The sequence below is a fragment of the Hippocampus bargibanti genome, linkage group LG04 (assembly GCF_051943395.1).
Source record: "Hippocampus bargibanti isolate YZ-2025 linkage group LG04, ASM5194339v1, whole genome shotgun sequence".
NCBI lineage: Eukaryota > Metazoa > Chordata > Actinopteri > Syngnathiformes > Syngnathidae > Hippocampus > Hippocampus bargibanti.
In genome coordinates, this window is record NC_142737.1 from 33,034,271 (window position 1) to 33,054,059 (window position 19,789).

The 19,789-nt window shown below is 44.6% G+C and overlaps 3 protein-coding genes across 4 annotated transcripts in view; all 3 read left to right on the forward strand.

The window, feature by feature from the left end:
• The window catches only part of LOC148899801 (uncharacterized), a 205,621-nt gene that overhangs the window by 65,165 nt on the left and 120,667 nt on the right, over positions 1 to 19,789 (forward strand). The window lies entirely within an intron of this gene.
• Positions 3,677 to 19,789, forward strand: part of LOC148899803 (uncharacterized) — an 81,163-nt gene continuing 65,050 nt past the window's right edge. Inside the window, exons 1-2 of the mRNA XM_088995304.1 lie at positions 3,677 to 4,102; positions 6,708 to 6,875. Coding sequence (XP_088851430.1) covers positions 3,976 to 4,102; positions 6,708 to 6,875 — 295 coding nt within the window. The 5' untranslated portion in view covers positions 3,677 to 3,975. The remainder of the gene's footprint in view (positions 4,103 to 6,707; positions 6,876 to 19,789) is intronic.
• LOC148899804 (uncharacterized) lies at positions 15,595 to 18,269 on the forward strand. The gene has a single exon (XM_088995330.1). The coding sequence runs from the start codon at positions 15,727 to 15,729 to the stop codon at positions 16,360 to 16,362; it is 636 nt and encodes a 211-aa protein (XP_088851456.1). The 5' UTR covers positions 15,595 to 15,726; the 3' UTR covers positions 16,363 to 18,269.

Below are 19,789 nucleotides of genomic sequence, written 5' to 3' on the forward strand. Positions count from 1 at the left end.
CCAGACCAATGATTGACACTGCTGTGCATCATTTCTCTCGTGACTCGTGAGTACTTTCAATCGCTACGAAAAGTTACCATTTTGGTTACTGTTAAAACGCTAAGACTGCTGCCAGAATGACTAGCGCAACATTCTCAAGCTTCCTGCTCCAAGTCCTTTTATCGTCCTCTTGTCTTCCAGGCCAATTCTGACACCATGTGTTGCTTTGTGTAAGCATGTTCGGTAAATGATACAACTTCTGGATAGAGTTGAGGTTCTTTATTAGGATGGCTGTGTTAGTTGGAGGGAGAAGGCAGTTGACATGTGTGGCTCTCATCCGACTGACGTGCAGCAGCGCGGGTGCTCCCTTGGTCTAAAGCAGACATGGGAAAACTACGGCCCGCGGGCCATATACGGCCCGTTAGGCTTTTTAATCCGGCCCGCCGAACTTGCCCAAATTATAGTAAAAACAGTGTCTGAAACTCATGACAAAAAGTTAGTGGACAACAGGGCAGTTAACTGAAAAGTTGCCTGCCCCATTTTTCACAACTTGAAGCACAATGAAACAACAAATCACATTAAAAACATTGTCACAAAGTAAAGTTTTTTTAAAATCAAGAATGTACCTACTACAAATGCTACCTTGCTTAATTTGCGGTAAATGTGCATGGCTAGATTTTGCTGCAGTAGTCGATTGTCATTGTGGTGCACAATGCAACGTTTGCATTGCTTCCTACGAGCCACTAAGCCCCTTTCATTAGTCTCACGTACACTTTACAGTCACGGTTTAATGTAAATTTACGTTTTGTAGCGTCACATATGTTGTTAGCTTCTTTTGAATCTTTCTTCTGGGCTGATGTTCTGTGCATCTATTTTGGAAAATGACATGCAATTGCACGACTTTATAACGCTTGCGAATGTCCGGAAGAAAGAAGCAGGCTTCTGATTGGCTGCCGTGCCGAGTATGCAAATTTCTACTGCAGGTGGCCTATGTGTGTGTGCTTGGCGACGGTACACGTGTATTGTTTGCGCGTGAAGGCGAGGGCGTCAGTGAGGAGTTTGTTGAGCGCGCCGTCAGGACAAACCATCTATGATTTGGCGGAATTTAACACAAGTAGGTATTATTGAGCTTGAATATTTCGTTGTGGAATAATATGTTTTGAATGATGAAAGTGATTCCATTTTTCAATAAATGTTGATTTCTTTAACTTTGCCCCTTTAATGAAAACTTATTAAAAACAGACGCAATCTTGTTAAATCACAGTGCATATGTTATTTTAATCTATTTCCATTTCCTCCTCCAAGTATCTGCGAAATACACTAAAGTCTCGTGATATCAATATTCAAGGGAGTCCGAAAAAATATCGATATAACCGGGACTATCGATATATCCGACCCTGTTTGCATGTAATTTTCTCCGTGCGTGCATAGAAATAGTATCGATATAACCGGGACTATCGATATATCAGATATCGATATAACGAGACTTTACTGTAGTATGTAAACGCCATATTCCTTGAGACAAATTTATTAACTGATCAGGGATATTTTTCACATTTGAAAGACAGTTAATAAATTGGGTTGTAGTGTTCTTACTGTGCTATGAGGTTTGTACACACTACATTTAAAGGACAACCGGCACCATTTTTTTTGTTTCCCACTGACATCAGAAAAACGTTTTATAGCATCTAAAATACCCAAAACAGGCAGGCTGATATTTTTAGTCAAATGAAAAACACAAAATAAAATGACTTCAAAATGAAGCACGTCACGCCAAGACGTCTTGCCTTGCTCGAGAATCAAAACAATGGCTTCAGATTCGGAGAAGATGCTTTCTTGTTACTCATCCAGTAATGAATATGATTCAAATAGTTATGAAGAGGAAAGCATCAATGTTTGCAATTGATTAAAGGAGTCCTCCCATATCAATTCGAGCCGTAAATGACAGCAATGTAGCACCCAGAAAATGCAGAAGATTGCGCCCAAGCTCCATTGGAAATGGGCTGATTTGTCAGCTGGGAATTTGTGTCAGCGAATATCAAATAGTTGTCTTGGTGCAACACACAACGATTCACCATGGCGTTATTTATGTGTTTTCCTTCTAATTTCTCCATCAACACGGATCAACACGAAGTTTTCAGACCAAACAAAGTACCCAAAATGCATTGTGTGTCGCTTTCTCGGTCAGGGGCGGTCCAAACGTGACGTCACATGGGGATCGTCATCAACTCGAAAACAAGACTTCGTGAATATTCAGCGCAAGTCTTAAAACGCAAACTATAGCTATATGCTGTGGAATCTTTGTAAAATACGCTCAGTAACTAAATTATGGACATAAATTGTCAGGAGGCGTCGGTTGTCCTTTAATGCTTTAGGTTTAGTATTTCCGGCCCAAACACTCCCTCCAAATGCTCCTGGCCCGGCCCCTCTGTCAAATTTTAGAACCCAATGCGGCCCGCGAGTCAAAAAGTTTGCCCACCCCTGATCTAAAGCCAGGCATCACTAGTGGAACAAGCAAATACGATGTGTTCACATCATTACATGCGCTGCAACATGCATCCCAACAGCCATTATCAGATTCAAATTTACAAAGATTTTTTATTTTCTTGATTTGGATGATTTTTTTTAATCTAACTGTAACCCCATTTCGAACAAAGGACTCCGGTTCTTTGTACAGATGGTTATTCTCTAATGAGATTTTACACCAACGCCATCACCACCACCACCACCACCACCATCGTAGAACTACAAACAAGTATAAAATATGGCTGTTATTTACACACAACCATTTTTGACCCCACATCAATGAAATATCAATGAAATAAAACGTATCCAAGAAAATCGTACAAACCACTTTGCCCGCTTTCTGTCCGAAATAGAAGTATTTGGTCTTTGTTCTTTTCCTTGCTCCACAGCGCAGCGATAAAGCTTGTCGATCCTCGACCTGGTCTGGTTGCGGGGAGGATGGGGGTTGTTTTTATTTAATAGTGTATCTACCCCGGTCAAGGATGACGCTTCGTACTGATGTCACAACGTTTATTGTGAAACATTTGAACACCGTGAAAACAATAAAGGACATTAAAACAACAACATTACAATAGGTTCGACAATAAGTTCGACAAAACATTCAGTCAATAAGGAAATTAATAACGTACCGTGTGCACCTTATTAACTAAAAGTAGACAAACGTTGACATAGACTTGAGACTGTCGTTCTCTATCTCGCAGTTGCTCAGCTTGTGTCTCTCTCTCGCATTAGTCTCGTTCCGTCTGTCTCGCCGTAGTCGTTTTTATCTAAAACACCTGACACGGAAGTGACAATGACAAACATTAAAAATAAAGTATCGAAGACGATTTTTAGAAAACACACACTCATAAAGTTTCGCATAGAAACATTAAACACTTTTACAGAACAACAAGTCTAAATAAATTATATTTTTGTTGTCGTGGCAACCAATGACAAGATACCCGCCAGTTACAAATAGTAATGTAAACTTGTCAGTTTTGATTGAGCGTTTATCTTGACTTTTTTCCTGTCTCTTCTTCGTGCTATTCTGAGACCGTTTTCATTCTTTCTGGGTGAACGCGTCGTTGCCTGAATTATTTGTAAACATTATTTTAAATCCAAACCGCTGATGGCGTAGAAAGCTTTTATTTCGAAGGTGATGAACGGCGTTTACTGTGGACAGTTTCCGGGATGCAGAATATTCACAATTACTGATGAGATGCAAGCTGAGACTGCGGTCCAAAACGCGGTCGACACCCGTTGACGTGCTCAAAACGCCCACTCGGAGCGCCCACCACTATCTTAGTCGGTTAGAACATCTTTCGTTGACGCTTGTGTCCGACTAAAGTCGTCTCGGTCTCCGTTGGACTTTCGAGGCTTTGTTTAGCTTAGCCGAGTTTGCTAGCAGCTAACAAAGAGGGTCTCGTGCTCAACGCATCGCTCCGCAGAGATCGTAAGCGAAACATTTTGTTCACAACTGTCTTGTGAACAATGTGCGCAAGAAGGACACCAGAAGACGAGATGGACCTTTGTGAAGAAAAAGAGGAGCACAAGGGACAACGTCAACTGCTGGACGCCATTTGGAGGATGCAGCCAAGAATTGGTCTTCACGGACAAGGTTGGCTCTTCCTGTTCGTCTAGATCAGCCGTGGGCAAACTTTTTGACTCGCGGGCCGCATTGGGTTCTAAAATTTGACAGAGGGGCCGGGCCAGGAGCATTTAGAGGTGTGGGAGAGTGTTTGGGCCGGAAATGCTAAACCTAAAGCATTAAAGGACAACCGACGCAAGTTATGTCCATAATTTATAAAATCACTTCAAATGACTTTGACCGAGCGTATTTGACAAAGATTCCACAGCATATAGCTATAGTTTACGTTTTAAGACTTGCGCTGAATATTCACGAAGTCTTGTTTTCGAGTTGATGACGATCCCCATGTGACGTCACGTTTGGACCACCCATGACCGAGAAAGCGACACACAATGCATTTTGGGTACTTTGTTTGGTCTGAAAACTTCGTGTTGATCCGTGTTGATGGCGAAATTAGAAGGAAAACACATAAATAACGCCATGGTGAATCGTTGTGTGTTGCACCAAGACAACTATTTGATATTCGCTGACACAAATTCCCAGCTGACAAATCAGCCCATTTCCAACGGAGCTTGGGCGCAATCTTCTGCATTATCATCGAATCCATCCTGTGTTCTTCCATCACCGTTTGGTTCGGGGCCGCCACAAAAATGGACAAAATCCGACTTCAACGGACAGTTAGGACGGCGGAAAAAATCATTGGCACCGCCCTACCCACTCTCGAGGACTTGCACACTGCAAGAATCCAAACTATGGCGCGGAAAATCCTACTGGACCCTCCACACCCTGCCCACCACCTTTTCCAGCTACTCCCCTCAGGCAGGCGCTACCGATCCATGCGCACCAAATCCAGCAGACATTTAAACAGCTTCTTCCCCCAAGCCATTAACTCTTTGAACTCTTTCAACAGTAGCCAAAATGGAACTGTATAGTGCCACTTAGCAGTTTTTTTGAGGACGATACTAGTGCAGCGTGTTCTACCGGAAACAAATTCCTTGTGTGTTCTACATACTTGGCAATAAAGATGATTCTGATTCTGATTTTCTGGGTGCTACATTGACGGCTCGAATTGATATGGGAGGGCTCCTTGAATCAATTGCAAACATTTATGCTTTCCTCTTCAGAACTATTTGAATCATATTCATAACTGGATGAGTAACAAGAAAACATCTTCTCCGAATCTGAAGCCATTGTTTTGATTCTCGAGCAAGGCAAGACGTCTTGGCGTGACGTCACGAACAAGGGGGTGGGACCTTCTGAAACTGGCCATTTCCGGATTCATTTTGAAGTCATTTTTATTGGTGTTTTTTATTTGACTAAAAATATCAGCCTGCCTGTTTTGGGTATTTTAGATGCTATAAAACGTTTTTCTGATGTCAGTGGGAAACAAAAAAAAAAATGGTTCCGGTTGTCCTTTAAATGTAGTGTGTACAAACCTCATCGCACAGTAAGAACCCAATTTATTAACTGTCTTTCAAATGTGAAAAATATCCCTGATCAGTTAATAAATTTGTCTCAAGGAATATGGCGTTTACATACTATTTCGCAGATACTTGGAGGAGGAAATGGAAATAGATTAAAATAACATATGCACTGTGATTTATCAAGATTGCGTCTGTTTTTAATAAGTTTTCATTGAAGGGGTAAAGTTAAAGAAATCAACATTTATTGAAAAATGGAATCACTTTCAACATTCAAAACATATTATTACACAACGAAATATTCAAGCTCAATAATACCTACTTGTGTTAAATTCCGCCAAATCATAGATGGTTTGTCCTGACCGCGAGCTCTACAAACTCTCCACGGACGCCCTCGCCTTCACGCGCAAACAATACACGTGTACCGTCGCCGAGCACACAAACATAGACTACCTGCAGTTGAAATTTGCATACTCGGCACGGCAGCCAATCAGAAGCCTGCTTCTTTCTTCCGGACTTTCGCTAGCGTTATAAAGTCTTGCAATTGCATGTCATTTTCCAAAATAGATGCACAGAACCTCAGCCCAGAAGAAAGATTCAAAAGAAGCGAACAACATATGTGACGCTACAAAACGTAAATTTACATTAAACAGTGAATCTCCCGACACACAGAGAATTCAGAAACACACAGAGAATTCACAGAGTGAATTCTCCCGAATTTGTCGGCGACGTGCTCAAAACGCCCACTCAGAGCGCCCACTACTATCTTACTCGGTTAGAACATCTTTCGTTGAAGCTTGTGTCCGACTAAAGTCGACTCGGTGTACATTGGACTTTCTGGGCCTCGTTTAGCTTAGCCGAGTTTGCTAGCCGCTAACAAAGAGGCCCTCGTGCAAAACGCATCGCTCCGCTGAGATCATAAGCGAAACATTTTGGAACTGTCGTGTGAGCGATGTACGCAAGAAGGACACAGTAATTATATGAACAAATCGTATATGCTTGCTCGACTAGTGATGCCTGGCCATAGACCAAAGGAGCATTAGCTGCTGCAAGTCAGTCAGGTGAGAGCCTACGAGAGGCACACATGTCAATTGCCTTCTCCCTCCAACCAAGACGGAAGTCCTAGTAAAGGACCTCAACTCTATCCAGAAGTTGACCGAACCAGCTTACACAAGGCAACACCCCTTTCTTTCTCTCTGTCTTCTTTCTTTCAGACGTGAATCAGCTAATCGGAGACGTGAAATCGGAGAGCTCCGCTTTGGACTATCCACAAGTCCTCCACATTAAAAAGGAAGAGGAAGAGGCCGATGTCAGCAATTTGCCGCAAGATGGCGTCTCCGAGGAGAGTGTCGACGACCGACTTCCACCAACCGATTGTGAAGGTAACGACACCTACTCCAAAAAATGGCCGCTGTGAAGTCGCAGGCGCAAAGAACATTTTCAGCAGCTCGATTCTGGACATGTTTTAGGATCAGACTTCTTCTTTTCCTTTGGGCTTTTCCCTTCAAGGGGTCGCCACAGCAAATCAGTGTCCTCCATCTTTAGAGGTTTGATCTGCATGTTTGCCAAGCTTTGACGTCGGATGCCCTTCATGACACAACCCTCTGTACTTATCCGGGCTTGGGACCGGCACAAGAAGACTTATGTCCCTTTGTGGCTACAGAACAAGCAACTCGCTCAGTAAAAGACTCCCAAACACAAAATGGTCATCGGCACAGCAACATTCAAAAAAGCAAAAATTATACTCACCATTTGATGACAATGCTCTGATCTTAGCGGGAAATGGTATGATAAAGGCTAATCCAAACCAAATAAATAAATAAATAAATATATACAGTGGTACCTCGGTTCTCGAACGCCTCACTGTTTGAACAAATCGGTGTTCGAACAAAATATTCGAGATATTCTTGCGTCGGTGTTTGAACATCAATCGGTGTTCGAATGCCAATACGACGCGTAAGTGCATACTCGAGGGTGGGGAGCTGAGCGGCGCACGGGTGTATCGCTCTGTTCGTGACCAACTGTTGTCGCTAGCTGTTTTATGAAAAATTGCCTTGGGTTTTTTGCCAGGTTCAGAGAGATCGCAGCAGAGAAATGACCACAAACAACGACTGTATATATATATATATAAATATGTATTTATTGATAAAACACACAGCAATTTACAGCATTTCCCGATCATGAGTAATTACGCTAGACACAAACTGTCACCTCTAACGCCTCGTAAGCTCCAACATCGCGGTTAAGATCCAGAATAGTATACCTTACTGTTGACAGAGGGCGGAGAGCTGGCAAAAACAACCCGGTAGAGCAGGGGTCGGGAACCTTTTTGACGAAGAGAGCCACGCGCGGCCACTTTTCAACAAAATATCAGAATGTATTATTTAAAATAACTTTGTGATAATACTCACCGTTAACATGGATGGTTTTCCGTTCCTCGTGTTTGGTAAAAATCCAGGAAAACGATCGGAATGAAATTCAATTTTTCCGGTCCAGAGGCGAAGTTACTGCTAGCTAGCCTGCACACGGCTCATAAGCTTCCACACTTGCTATCTGCAATCTACTTCTCGCAGAAGTATGTTGATGCTAATATTCACATGGGGCTTGTTAAAATGTCACTGACATTCGACTGTTTCATCGATGGTATTGTTTCATTGCAAATTAGAATCAGAACATTTTCTCTCCTCTAATGCTCCGGTGCATTAACGCTGAAGTGCACTAGTTGGGCTCATTTAAAGGGGCGTTTACCTGTTTCAACATGACAGCCACTATCAACCAATCAAAATGGCGCTTTCGGCCAACCTAGGTCAGTGACATCCAATCAAAATTGCGCTTTCCGCCAACTGCAGCCCCAACGGGAAATGAACGGCGAAAAACGAAAATATGTATTTAGTTTTATCGGCGAGCCATATGCAATCATCAAAAGAGCCATAGGTTCCCAACCCCTGCTCTAGCTTCTGCCTATCCTCTGGTTCCGTAGTTTGTGCCTGGGGGTGGGATGCTGATGCCACAGCTCTGAAATTGTGCGGTTCAGGTTGAGACGCCTGATGACTGACTGTCTTCCTTGTATACACAGGTAACCGTCGGAGATTGTCTGAACATCCCTCCTCTTCATCTGAATATCCAGACTCCTGCCCAACTGCTTCCCTGCTATAAGCCTGTCTGTCTAGCTGTTTTTTCTGTTTTTCACCCTACGGGGCTGTTCAACTGGCAAATCATTGACAGACAGCAGGAGATTACGGTGCAAAACACAGTTTTGTCTTCGTTTTCTGCCTGAACCTTGTACACTGGTCCATCTCCCACTCTTTCAATGACCCTGTGGACTCTTTCCTCCCAGTAAGCCCGGAGCTTGCCAGGTCTACCTCTCTCAGATAGGTTCCTGACAAGTACACGATCCCCTGGCTGGAGTGCAATGCCTTTAACACCACGGTCATAGTATTTCTCCCTTTTTCAGAGCTCTTTTACCTGTTCTCGGAGGCAATTCTGTAAGCATCTTGCATTCGACAGACCCACTTACGTGCATATTCCTGTCGGCTTTTTACTTCTTCGTCAGCTGTCAGACCAAAAACTAAGTCGATGGGCAACCGGGGAGACCTTCCATAGAGGAGGAAGAACGGTGAATAGCCAGTGGACTCATGTCTTGTACAGTTGTACGCATGAACTACATGAGGCAAATAGTCTTTCCACTCAGCTTTCCTTTCTTCTTGGAGAGCGCGTAGCATCTGTAACAGTGTTCTATTCAGACGTTCTACAGGGTTGCTCTGCGGATGGTGGTTCGGGAATGCACAATGCCAGACAACTGTTATAGCTGCAATAGACTGTTTTCAAACCCCCGACCTTGATCATGATGTAGTCTCTCTGGATAAGAGAACCGTGGAATAAATTCAAGATTTTCTCAGTAGCAATCTTGCCTGACTTATTCTTAGTCGGGTAGGCTTGTGCGAAACGAGTAAAGTGGTCTACCAGGACTAGAATATACTCATAGCCTCCTTTACTTGGCTCAAGATGGAGATAATCAATCGAAATGAGCTCAAATGGGGCACTAGTAGTGATGTTGCCCATGGGTGCCTTTTCCGGAATGGTGGGTCGTTTCTGTTTAATGCAGGAACACTGGCGAATTACGTAGTTTTCTATTTCGCGCTGCATGAATGGCCAATAGAACCTCTGGCTTGCAAGGTTGATCACCTTGTCAGCTCCGATATGACCCATGTCATCATGCAGGTGTTTGAGCACAGTCGACTTCAGCTTACTAGGGAGAATGAGCTGTTTCCATTTACCCGCCTGTCTGTATAAAATTCCCTTGTCCAGTTTAAGTCTATTCCATTCGTGTACTAGTCTCCTTGCCTCTGGTCCCATTTGTCTTTTATCTTTGTCATTGGGGTTCCATCCCCTCCTCTTCAGTGTCATTACCTCAGAGATTGATGCATCCTCTTCCTGAGCAGCTCTGATATCATCTGGAGTGATAACGGGGACTGTTACCGGAAGAAAATCCTCACCATCAGAGGTGAGTTGCAACACAGCCATTCATGGCACATCCTCCTCAGCCACAGCCTTGTCCCCCTGCCATATGGTGGAAACCACGTCTGGGGGCAAAGTTTCAGTGTACTCCTCTGTGTGTCCCTCCAGCTTAACTGGATATCGCGACAATGTGTCGGCGTCAGCATTCGCCTTGCCTGGCCTGTACTTTATTGTGAAGTGGAAATCCGCCAATTCACCCACCCAGCGATGTCCGGCAGCATTGAGTTTGGCCGTGCTTAGGACGTACGTGAGGGGGTTATTGTCCGTGTACACGGTGAATGTAGGTGCATGGTAGAGATAATCTCGAAATTTGTCGCAAATTTCAATGCCAGAAATTCAAGCTTTCCAGAATGGAGATGATAATTTTTCTCTGAAGGTGAGAGTGTTCTGGATCCATAAGCAACAACGCGAAGTTTATCTCCCTGCTGCTGATAAAGCACAGCCCCCAGACCTTCATTGGATGTGTCAGTATTTAACACAAAGGGCAGATTAAAGTCTGTGTAGGCTAAAATAAGTGGACCGGTCAATATATCTACCAGGCGGGAGACCACAGCACTGTGTTCGGGGCCCCACTGTACAGGGGTACCAGAGGAAAGCTGGCCTAACTTGGTGACTTTCCTTTGGCGTGCAGCGGTGTTGTGAACTGGCCTCTGGTCAGGCTGAGTGGCCCCCTCTACCAGTTTAAACAGTGGCCGTGCAATCCTGGCAAAGTCCTGTACGAATGATCTATAGTAGCCCAAGAACCCCAATAGAGCTCTGACTTCTCCCACATTGCGTGGTTCTCTCTCTTTTAACTGCAAAACGGCTTCCAGGTCTTTAGGGTCTATGCGGACACCCTCACTTGACACGAGACGACCCAAGTACCTCACTTGTCGTCTGAACAGTTCACATTTATTCGGACGTAGCTTTATGCCATGCTCCCGCAGGCGGTGAAGCACTTTCCTCAGGTCCTCTACGTGTTCATGAAATGATTTTGAAAAGCAGAGCACGTCATCCAGATAAGGAGAGTAGCATTCGTCCCTCAGGCCATCAAGAACGTCCTCCATACATCTTTGAAAGGCTGCTGGCGCATTAGTTAGACCAAATGGGAGGCGGACCCCCTCGTACAGCCCCCAAGGGGTGCCGAACGCCGTTAGATGCCTGGATCTGTCATCAACAAAGCCCTGGTGGTAAGCGCTGCCTTGGTCGAGTATTGAGAACCAAGAGTAGCCCCCCAGGTTATCTCGCAGATCTTGAATGCGTGGGAGTGGGTGACGATCGGAGACAGTTTTGCGATTTAGCTCCCTAAAGTCAATGCACAGGCACACGCTTTTATCTTTTTTTCTAACACAGACGACAGGAGATGAGTATGCTGAAGTGGATTTTCTTATCCAACCATGGTGAAGTAGGTTTTGCACATAGTCTTTGACCTCTTGGTAAGGGGGTTTTGGAATGGCATTGTAACGCTTTTGCACCGGCGTGTTGTCAGTGAGTTGGAGGTTTGGAATGCAACCTATATCAGCATCACCTCTTGCAAAGACATCTGACTCTTCATACAACATGTCTCTGGCAATCCCCTGTGCTTCCTCTTTGAGATGTGACAGGTCAACCGGAAGATGTCACTTGTGGTCAGAGCCGAGCAGATTTGAACGGTGGGACTGTTTAGCGGCTTTGGATTGTCGGAGCACTCCTTAAAGGGCATGACCCCAGTAACTTCCTCAATTGAGCCCAGGATAGTTCTCTGTGAAAGATGAATGTCATGTTTACTAACCTTCTGAATGGGAATTTTTACAATTTTTGTCGGCCCACTGGGTACATGTACTAACGAAGAGAACGGCTCTAGCCCCTCAGGCCAGTTGTTCCCTATACTGGGCTCAAATAGCATTGTTCCCCCTTGGGCCATGCTCTGACTCTGCAGTTCACCTCCCATATGTTGCCCGCAGGAATAATGAGTCCCTTCTTCCCAACACACACAGGGTACTGGAGGAATGTCTCATCAGGGCCCAATTTCTGAAGAACAGCAATCAAGGTCTCTAGTGTGCGTTCGCTGACACTCATGGCTTCTTTCAGTATGGCTCCAATGTCGACCTGTTCATTGTTCTCTTTGATCATTTCTGCAATCACATTGCTTCCTACGAGAGGACAGTTAACACAACTTGTACTGATTAGTATGGGCACTTGTATGTCAGCATGTCCATGGCTTCCACTGCGTATCTGCAACCCAACATTAGCCCATCCATCAAAGGGAACCACTGTGCCATTCGCTGCAGATACCTCAAACGGTTGTTCCGGGAATAGGGATGAAAGTGGCTGAATGGTTACGTTGGGCAGTGCTTCCTCTACCCACGCCCTACTCACCACGGTCACTTGAGACCCTGAGTCAAGCAGCATTTGGAGTGGGACCCCATTGAGTGCACATGAGACCATACATCGCTTGCCAATTAGTTGTGCTACACGTTTTTTTGATGTTGACTGACACTGCGTTGTCAGACTTTTGGATGTTACTGGTTCAACCGAGTTGATTTGTACTGGAGGCTTGTCATTGGCATTGATCACTGGAAGCCTCACTCCAGTAAGCTTCCCCCGTTTCCCGGTGCCTTTCTTCGCAGACAGCCCACAGCTCTATGTCCTTCCTGACCACAAATGAAACAGTGAGTGCAGCTCTTAATGTTCTTTCGCACACAGGCCTGACACCTGCCCCTAGTCTCATTCGTTGGTGTCTGGGTCGCGTCGAGGATCGAGTCAGGGACGGACATGGATCTACCTGAGGCGCCGATTCTGTAGGTTTAACAACTTGGGCAAAGTGTTTGGTCAGTGCGGTCACTTGTGCAGTCAGCTCGAGAATGGCAGCACGGTTAGCCTGTAATTCAGAGTCAACTTTGGTCTGGTTAATCTGGTCAGTTTGATTAGTTTGAGCAGCATGGACATTCACAGATCGATTTTTAGTCACAGTACTGAGGCGTTTCACCCTCTCAGCCTCTTCACTTGTGGACTTGGTAAGTTGTTCTAACAGGACATCATCACGAACGTGTAAATCGGTAAGGAATGGTTTGAGATCACATCTGACATGATAATTCTTCTCATTTAGCCCTTGATAGAGTGTGTGCAGAAATGTACCTTGGACAAGTTTTTGATCGGAACCAAAATCTGCACCTGGTTGTTGTGACTCAAACATAATTCTCTGCTTCAAACCCATCAGTCTATATAAAAATTGCTGTGGAGACTCACTGTCTCGCTGCTGAGCGGTACTGAGCTCGTTGAAGAGCTCAGAGCTGCTCTTATCTCTTCCGCTTCCGGGACGAGCGGACGCTGGCGCGCTTTGGCTGCCGCTGCTCTCCCGCGAAATGTTTTTACCTTCTTTTAGCCTTTTTAACCTCTTTTTAGCTTTTTTATGGTTCACGAGCCTCTGGAAATACCAGACAATCACCTACGAACGTTGGCTATCGATCCATCTCTTGATCCCGGTCGCTTATCCGGATCACAGACGAAGCCGCGTTATCATCTCCACCCACCTGTTCCCGCTGTCGAGGGCTAACCTGGCCGCTGCCTCTCTCTCGGTGTTGCTGGCGAATATCATGTCGCTTCTCCATCGACCTGTTGGATGGCTACAGTACTCGGCGGCGGAGCTGCTGAAGTTCCGCTCCCGATGGACGAGCGTGCCACCGGCGATTCTCCGGTTCCCGGAAATCGCTCGTCGCCCTTCCCTGAGGTATATCCACCGCGGATCACGTCGAGGCTTTCACCTCGATGGCTCCAAGGTCATCCGTCCGCCAGCCGCGCAGAAGGAGCAGCCGCTCGGTCGATCACCGTATGTTAGCCGGCCTGGCTAGGTCGGCTAATGCGCCTCGTAGTGGGGACGCCACCAGCGTCAACTTCGGCCTCCTCAACGTCCGCTCGCTTATGGGAAAGGGGTGTCTTATCCAAGACGTTCTAATTGACCGTAAGCTTTACTTTTTTTGTATAAATGAGACTTGGCAAATGACGGGAGACTTCTCCGAGCTCAATGGCGCGACTCCGCCAGGCTTTGTTTACATTTCTAAGCCCCGCCTCTCAGGCCATGGAGGTGGTCTGGCGATAATTTACCGCAAGAACTGGAAAATCCTTCAAGTTTCACTCCAGGAAACCCTATCGTTTGAATGCCTTGCTTGTAAAATTTCTGGACCCTCACCCACTGTAAGTGTGAGAAATTTTCATTTCACAGCAGCAAAGTGATTTGCATGTGTGTCTGTCTTTTTGTGTCATGCAGGCATCAACGAAGATGCTTGTGCTGCGCGGGTGAATGCAGAGCCCTCTCACTTTGAAGAGGAAGAAGAGGAAGCCCGCAACATTAAAAGAGAGGAGGAGCCAGAGCACCCTTTCACCAAAAATGATGATGGTCAAGTTGAAGAGTGCCACGGTGATCTGACGTGTCCCACTGACAACAAACACTGCAAATTTTCTCTGTGTGGCAAAACGTTGACTGATCAGAGTCGTTTGAAAAAGCGTGCGAGGACCCATACTGGTGAGAAGCATTTTGCCTGCTCAGTTTGTGGTCAAGCATTCTCAAGGAAGAGCCATTTAATTCGCCACACAAGAATCCACACTGGTGAGAAACCTTTTTCCTGTTCAGATTGTGGGCAAAGATTCTCTCAGAAGGGCCATTTAATTGGCCACACGAGAATCCACAGTGGTGAGAAACCTTTTTCCTGCTCGGTTTGTGGCAAAGGATTCTCTCAGAAGTGCTATTTAATTAGCCACACAAGAATCCACAGTGGTGAGAAACCTTTTTCCTGTTCGGTTTGTGGCAAAGGATTCTCTCGGAAGGGCCATTTAATTTGCCACTCAAGAATCCACAGTGGTGTGAAACCTTTTTCCTGTTCAGTTTGTGGCAAAGAATTCTCTCACAGGGTCTCTTTAAATAGCCACACAAGAATCCACACTGGTGAGAAACCCTCTCCCTGCTTCGTGTGTGGGGAAAGATTCTCTCACGAGCAACAATTAACTGACCACACAAGAATCCACAGTTGTGAGAAACCTTTTTCTTGTTCAGATTGTGGTCAAACATTCTCAAGGAAGAGCCATTTAATTTGCCACACAAGAACCCACACTGGTGAGAAACCTTTTTCTTGTTCCGTTTGTGGCAAAAGATTCTCTCAGAAGCGTCATTCAATTCGCCACACAAGAATACACACTGGTGAGAAACCTTTTTCCTGTTCAGTTTGTGGCAAAGGATTCACTCGCAAGGGCTCTTTAATGAGCCACACAAGAACCCACACTGGTGAGAAACCCTTTCCCTGCTTAGTGTGTGGGGAAAGATTCTCTCACAAGCGACAATTAACTGACCACACAAGAATCCACACTGGTGAGAAACTTTTTTCCTGTTCAGTTTGTGGTCAAAAATTCTTAAGGAAATGCTATTTAATTCGCCACACAAGAATCCACACTGGTGACAAACCTTTTTCCTGTTCAGTTTGTGGCAAAGGATTCTCTAAGAATGCCAATTTAATTCGCCACACAAGAATCCACAGTGGTGAGAAACCTTTTTCTTGTTCCGTTTGTGGCAAAAGATTCTCTCAGAAGCGTCATTTAATTCTCCACACAAGAATCCACACTGGTGAGAAACATTTTTCCTGTTCAGTTTGTGGCAAAGGATTCTTTCACAGGGTCTCTTTGAATAGCCACACAAGAATCCACACTAGTGAGAAACCTTTTTCCTGTTCAGATTGTGGCAAAGGATTCTCTGAGAAGGGCTCTTTAATGAGCCACACAAGAATCCACAGTGGTGAGAAACCTTTTTCCTGTTCAGTTTGTGGCAAAGGATTCTCTCACAGGGTCTCTTTAAATAGACACACAAGAATCCACACTGGTGAGAAACCTTATACCTGTTCAGTTTGTGGCAAAGGATTCTCTCAGAAGGGAAGCCTAAGTAAACACGCAAGAATCCACAGTTGTGAGAAACCTTTTTCCTGTTCAGATTGTGGTCAAACATTCTCAAGGAAGAGCCATTTAATTCGCCACACAAGAACCCACACTGGTGAGAAACATTTTTCCTGTTCAGTTTGTGGCAAAGGATTCTCTCAGAAGGGCAATTTAATTAACCACATAAGAACCCACACTGGTGAGAAACCTTTTTCTTGTTCCGTTTGTGGCAAAAGATTCTCTCGGAAGTGTCATTTAATTCTCCACACAAGAATCCACACTGGTGAGAAACCTTTTTCCTGTTCAGTTTGTGGCAAAGGATTCACTCGCAAGGGCTCTTTAATGAGCCACACAAGAACCCACACTGGTGAGAAACCCTTTCCCTGCTTAGTGTGTGGGGAAAGATTCTCTCACAAGCAACAATTAACAGACCACACAAAAATCCACACTGGTGAGAAACTTTTTTCCTGTTGAGTTTGTGGTCAAACATTCTCAAGGAAGAGCCATTTAATTCGCCACGCAAGAATCCACACTGGTGAGAAACCTTTTTCCTGTTCAGTTTGTGGCGAAGGATTCTCTCAGAAGGGAAGCTTAAATAAACACACAAGAATCCACAGTTGTGAGAAACCTTTTTCCTGTTCAGATTGTGGTCAAACATTCTCAAGGAAGAGCCAGTTAATTTGTGGCAAAGGATTCACTCAGAATGGCCATTTAATTCGCCACACGAGAATCCACACTGGTGAGAAACGTTTTCCCTGTTAAGAATGTGGTCAAAGATTTTTAAGGCAGCATCACTTAAGTGCACGTAAGAATCCACACCGGTGAGAAAGCTTTTGCCTGCATTGTTTGTTGCAAAGGATTCTTGAAGAACGGCATTTTAATTCGCCACACAATACTCCGCACTGCTGAGAAACATTTTGCCTACCCAGTTTGTGCCAAACAATTCTCTCAGGGGAGCCATTTACTGTAATTAGCCACGCAAGAATCCACACTGGTGAGAAAACCTTTTCTTTCTCTGCTTGTGGCCAAAGAGTTTTTCTGGGGGGACTCCTAAAAACACTTGAGAACCGATACTGGTGATTCTAATTTATTTACATTCTTTTTTTCCCCATTGGTACATTGAAATCATTTTTTCCCAACTTTTAGTTGTTATTGAATGTAATTTTTTTTCACTCATTTTCAAGTTTTTTTTCTCCCCTGTACCATCGTTGACTGTACAGCACCCTACATGTTGTGAAATGTGTTTAATCATCTGTTAAATAAAAAATATTAACACGAAAAAAATGTCCATGTGTAAATGGGCAAAAAAAACTACTATATACTGTATAGTAAGGCGTTTTTCGCCTGAAAAAAACGAACAGCCATGTATAGCAAGCCTGTCACTCAGGCCCGCGGGCAATCCTTGGCCTGCACTACAATTATTTTTGGCCTGCACTACAATTATATTTGGTCGGCGAGATGATCTCTAATATGTATTACATCTGGCCCACCGGGCCGTATCACAGTTTACGTACCACTAAAGGTGCCTACACATTGAACGCGTCAAGCGCTGGGTGGCGTCAGCGCAGCCATTTATTGTGTATGTGCGACGTCAGCGGCAGAGCGCCACGCAAGGGTGGCGTTTGACGCCCAATTCAACTCATTTTTTTATTCAAGCATCAAAACGCTGTGACGACATCTGTTCGTGTCCTAACACATACAGATGGCAAATGGAGCAGGCTTGATGTGTGACAGCCTCCATCTGTGCCAATCGTCCCGCAATTGCGGCAGCATTTTTCGACGAGTGCCGGAAGTCTCTGTTTTAATTGCCGAAAATGCCACGGCATTGGCGATACTCGGGGCTCGAAGTGTCTGCATTTATGCCCGACGATTTGCTGACTTTCAAGTCCCAAAATGTAGATTTGAACTTTTTAGCAACCTCTTTCCGTTTGATGTGAATAGTGCACGATCAATCTCCAAATGGAGCTTATTGCGCTGCAGTGTGCTCAAGTCAAAATATGACTGTCGGTGCTGCGCAATTTCCACCTGACCTCCCTGACACGCTTCCCAAACTCAGTGCCCAAGCTGCGCAAATGCTCTTGGTGTTCAGGAGCACATACCTGACCGGATGGGACTGGGCTGATTCAGTCCTGAGGATTTCCTGTGCGCAGAGCCTGACTCCAGAGATGGACGCACTTGCATGTCAAAAGTGATGCCAAGTATCTGGCTAGGACACACGTGCAGCATCAGAGTCACTGAACAGTAAACAAAACTAAAATGGATCAATATGATTTGATATGTTGATGTCATTGTCTGTTCAAAGTTGACCGAGATATTGTTTTAGGTGTTGGCCTTGCTGGTCTGTGATGAAAAAAAATTAGGTTACAATTCAAATGAATAAAGTTCAAGATATTGAAGCCTGATTTTTTTCTTTTCAGAGTGTGTCACGGTTTGCAAGGTGGTGATGTTTGTGGATCCCAAAAAGGCAGGAAGGAGCAGCAAGGTGTATTTGAACATGTATTAAAATCAAGTCAGCAGGAACAAAATCTTAAACATCAAAGTCATTTGAACAGAAAAGTACAAACCATGAGTACAAATCTGCCAAGATGAAACAAACCTGTCAAAGTGAAGCAAGCACAATGAGTCGACACCAAATGGTCATGCCAGGAGTCCTTTTAACTGCCACTGATTGAAACTACCAACACCTGTGCAGGGAGGGCCGACAGCGCCACCCGTTGGCCGCCAAACAGAACGTGACAACTGGCCATATAGTTATAACGCATCTTAATTTGACTGCAATATGATTTTTTTGTTAATTGTAAAAGAATAGTTTAATTAAATAACAATTTCAATAAAATGTAATTGAAATTGGACTTCAATGTTAAATGCACATAAAAAATGGCAAAACAAAGTATCATTTGATAAAAGATTAACACAAGGTTGAATATTAAAATAAGGCAATCAGAAGGTGCCAAACTTGTTAAATGCCTTTGATGTGGCTGCTGTGGGCCCACTTGGCCTTGTTTGGTGAGCCCGTGAAGCACAGAAATCCACAGTGAACAAGCAAAAACGAATTTAAAAAGACACCAGGGGCGTCAAAGGACACGTTCAAGGACAGGCCGACGAATAGGAAGCAACGTTGCTTTATTTCTATCATCCAATATAAAGTTAATGGCAGAGAACGGTGTGGTGTATTCACCACAAAAGTCATAGACAGGTTGTTTGCATGCACAGACTTGCCGTACCTTGCATTTGTCATCTACTGCGCATGTGTGTAAATGTTCCACATTCATCCCCATGTCGGCTGATGCAACAAGTCACGGTCAGTACAGATTACCAAGGATAACGCGTGTCTGCTTCGTCACAAAAACGCCACATCTGGTGACGAGGAAAAGTCAATTTTAGGGTAGAAGAAATACTCTTCTAAAGTATAGGGAGGTAAGATGGCTTACTTTTCACAACGACCAGACAAGTTTAAACCCGAGATTGATTCGGGGTCTGCCTACGTGGAGCGCAAGGAACTGTTGTTCGAGGCACAAAATGTCGACGACGGCAAGAAAGTTCTCTTTTATTGAGCTTAATGGGCGCATCAGCATATGGGCTTCTACGTAATTTAGTGCAACCTGCAAAGCCCAGAGATAAGACTTTTGCGGAAATTGTATCCACATTGAAAAAATACTATGAGCCCAAGCCGTTGGTGATTTCAGAGCACTTTCGGTACCGTAAATGCGCACAGAAGAGCAGCCCGACGGTGACGGAATTTGCCGCTGAGTTACATCAACCTGGTGTACGAGGTGTGATTTCGATGACAGACTCAACGAGGCTCTACATCAGGGGTGGGCAAACTTTTTGACTCACAGGCCGCATTGGGTTCTAAAATTTGACAGAGGGGCCGGGCCAGGAGCATTTGTTGGGAGTGTTT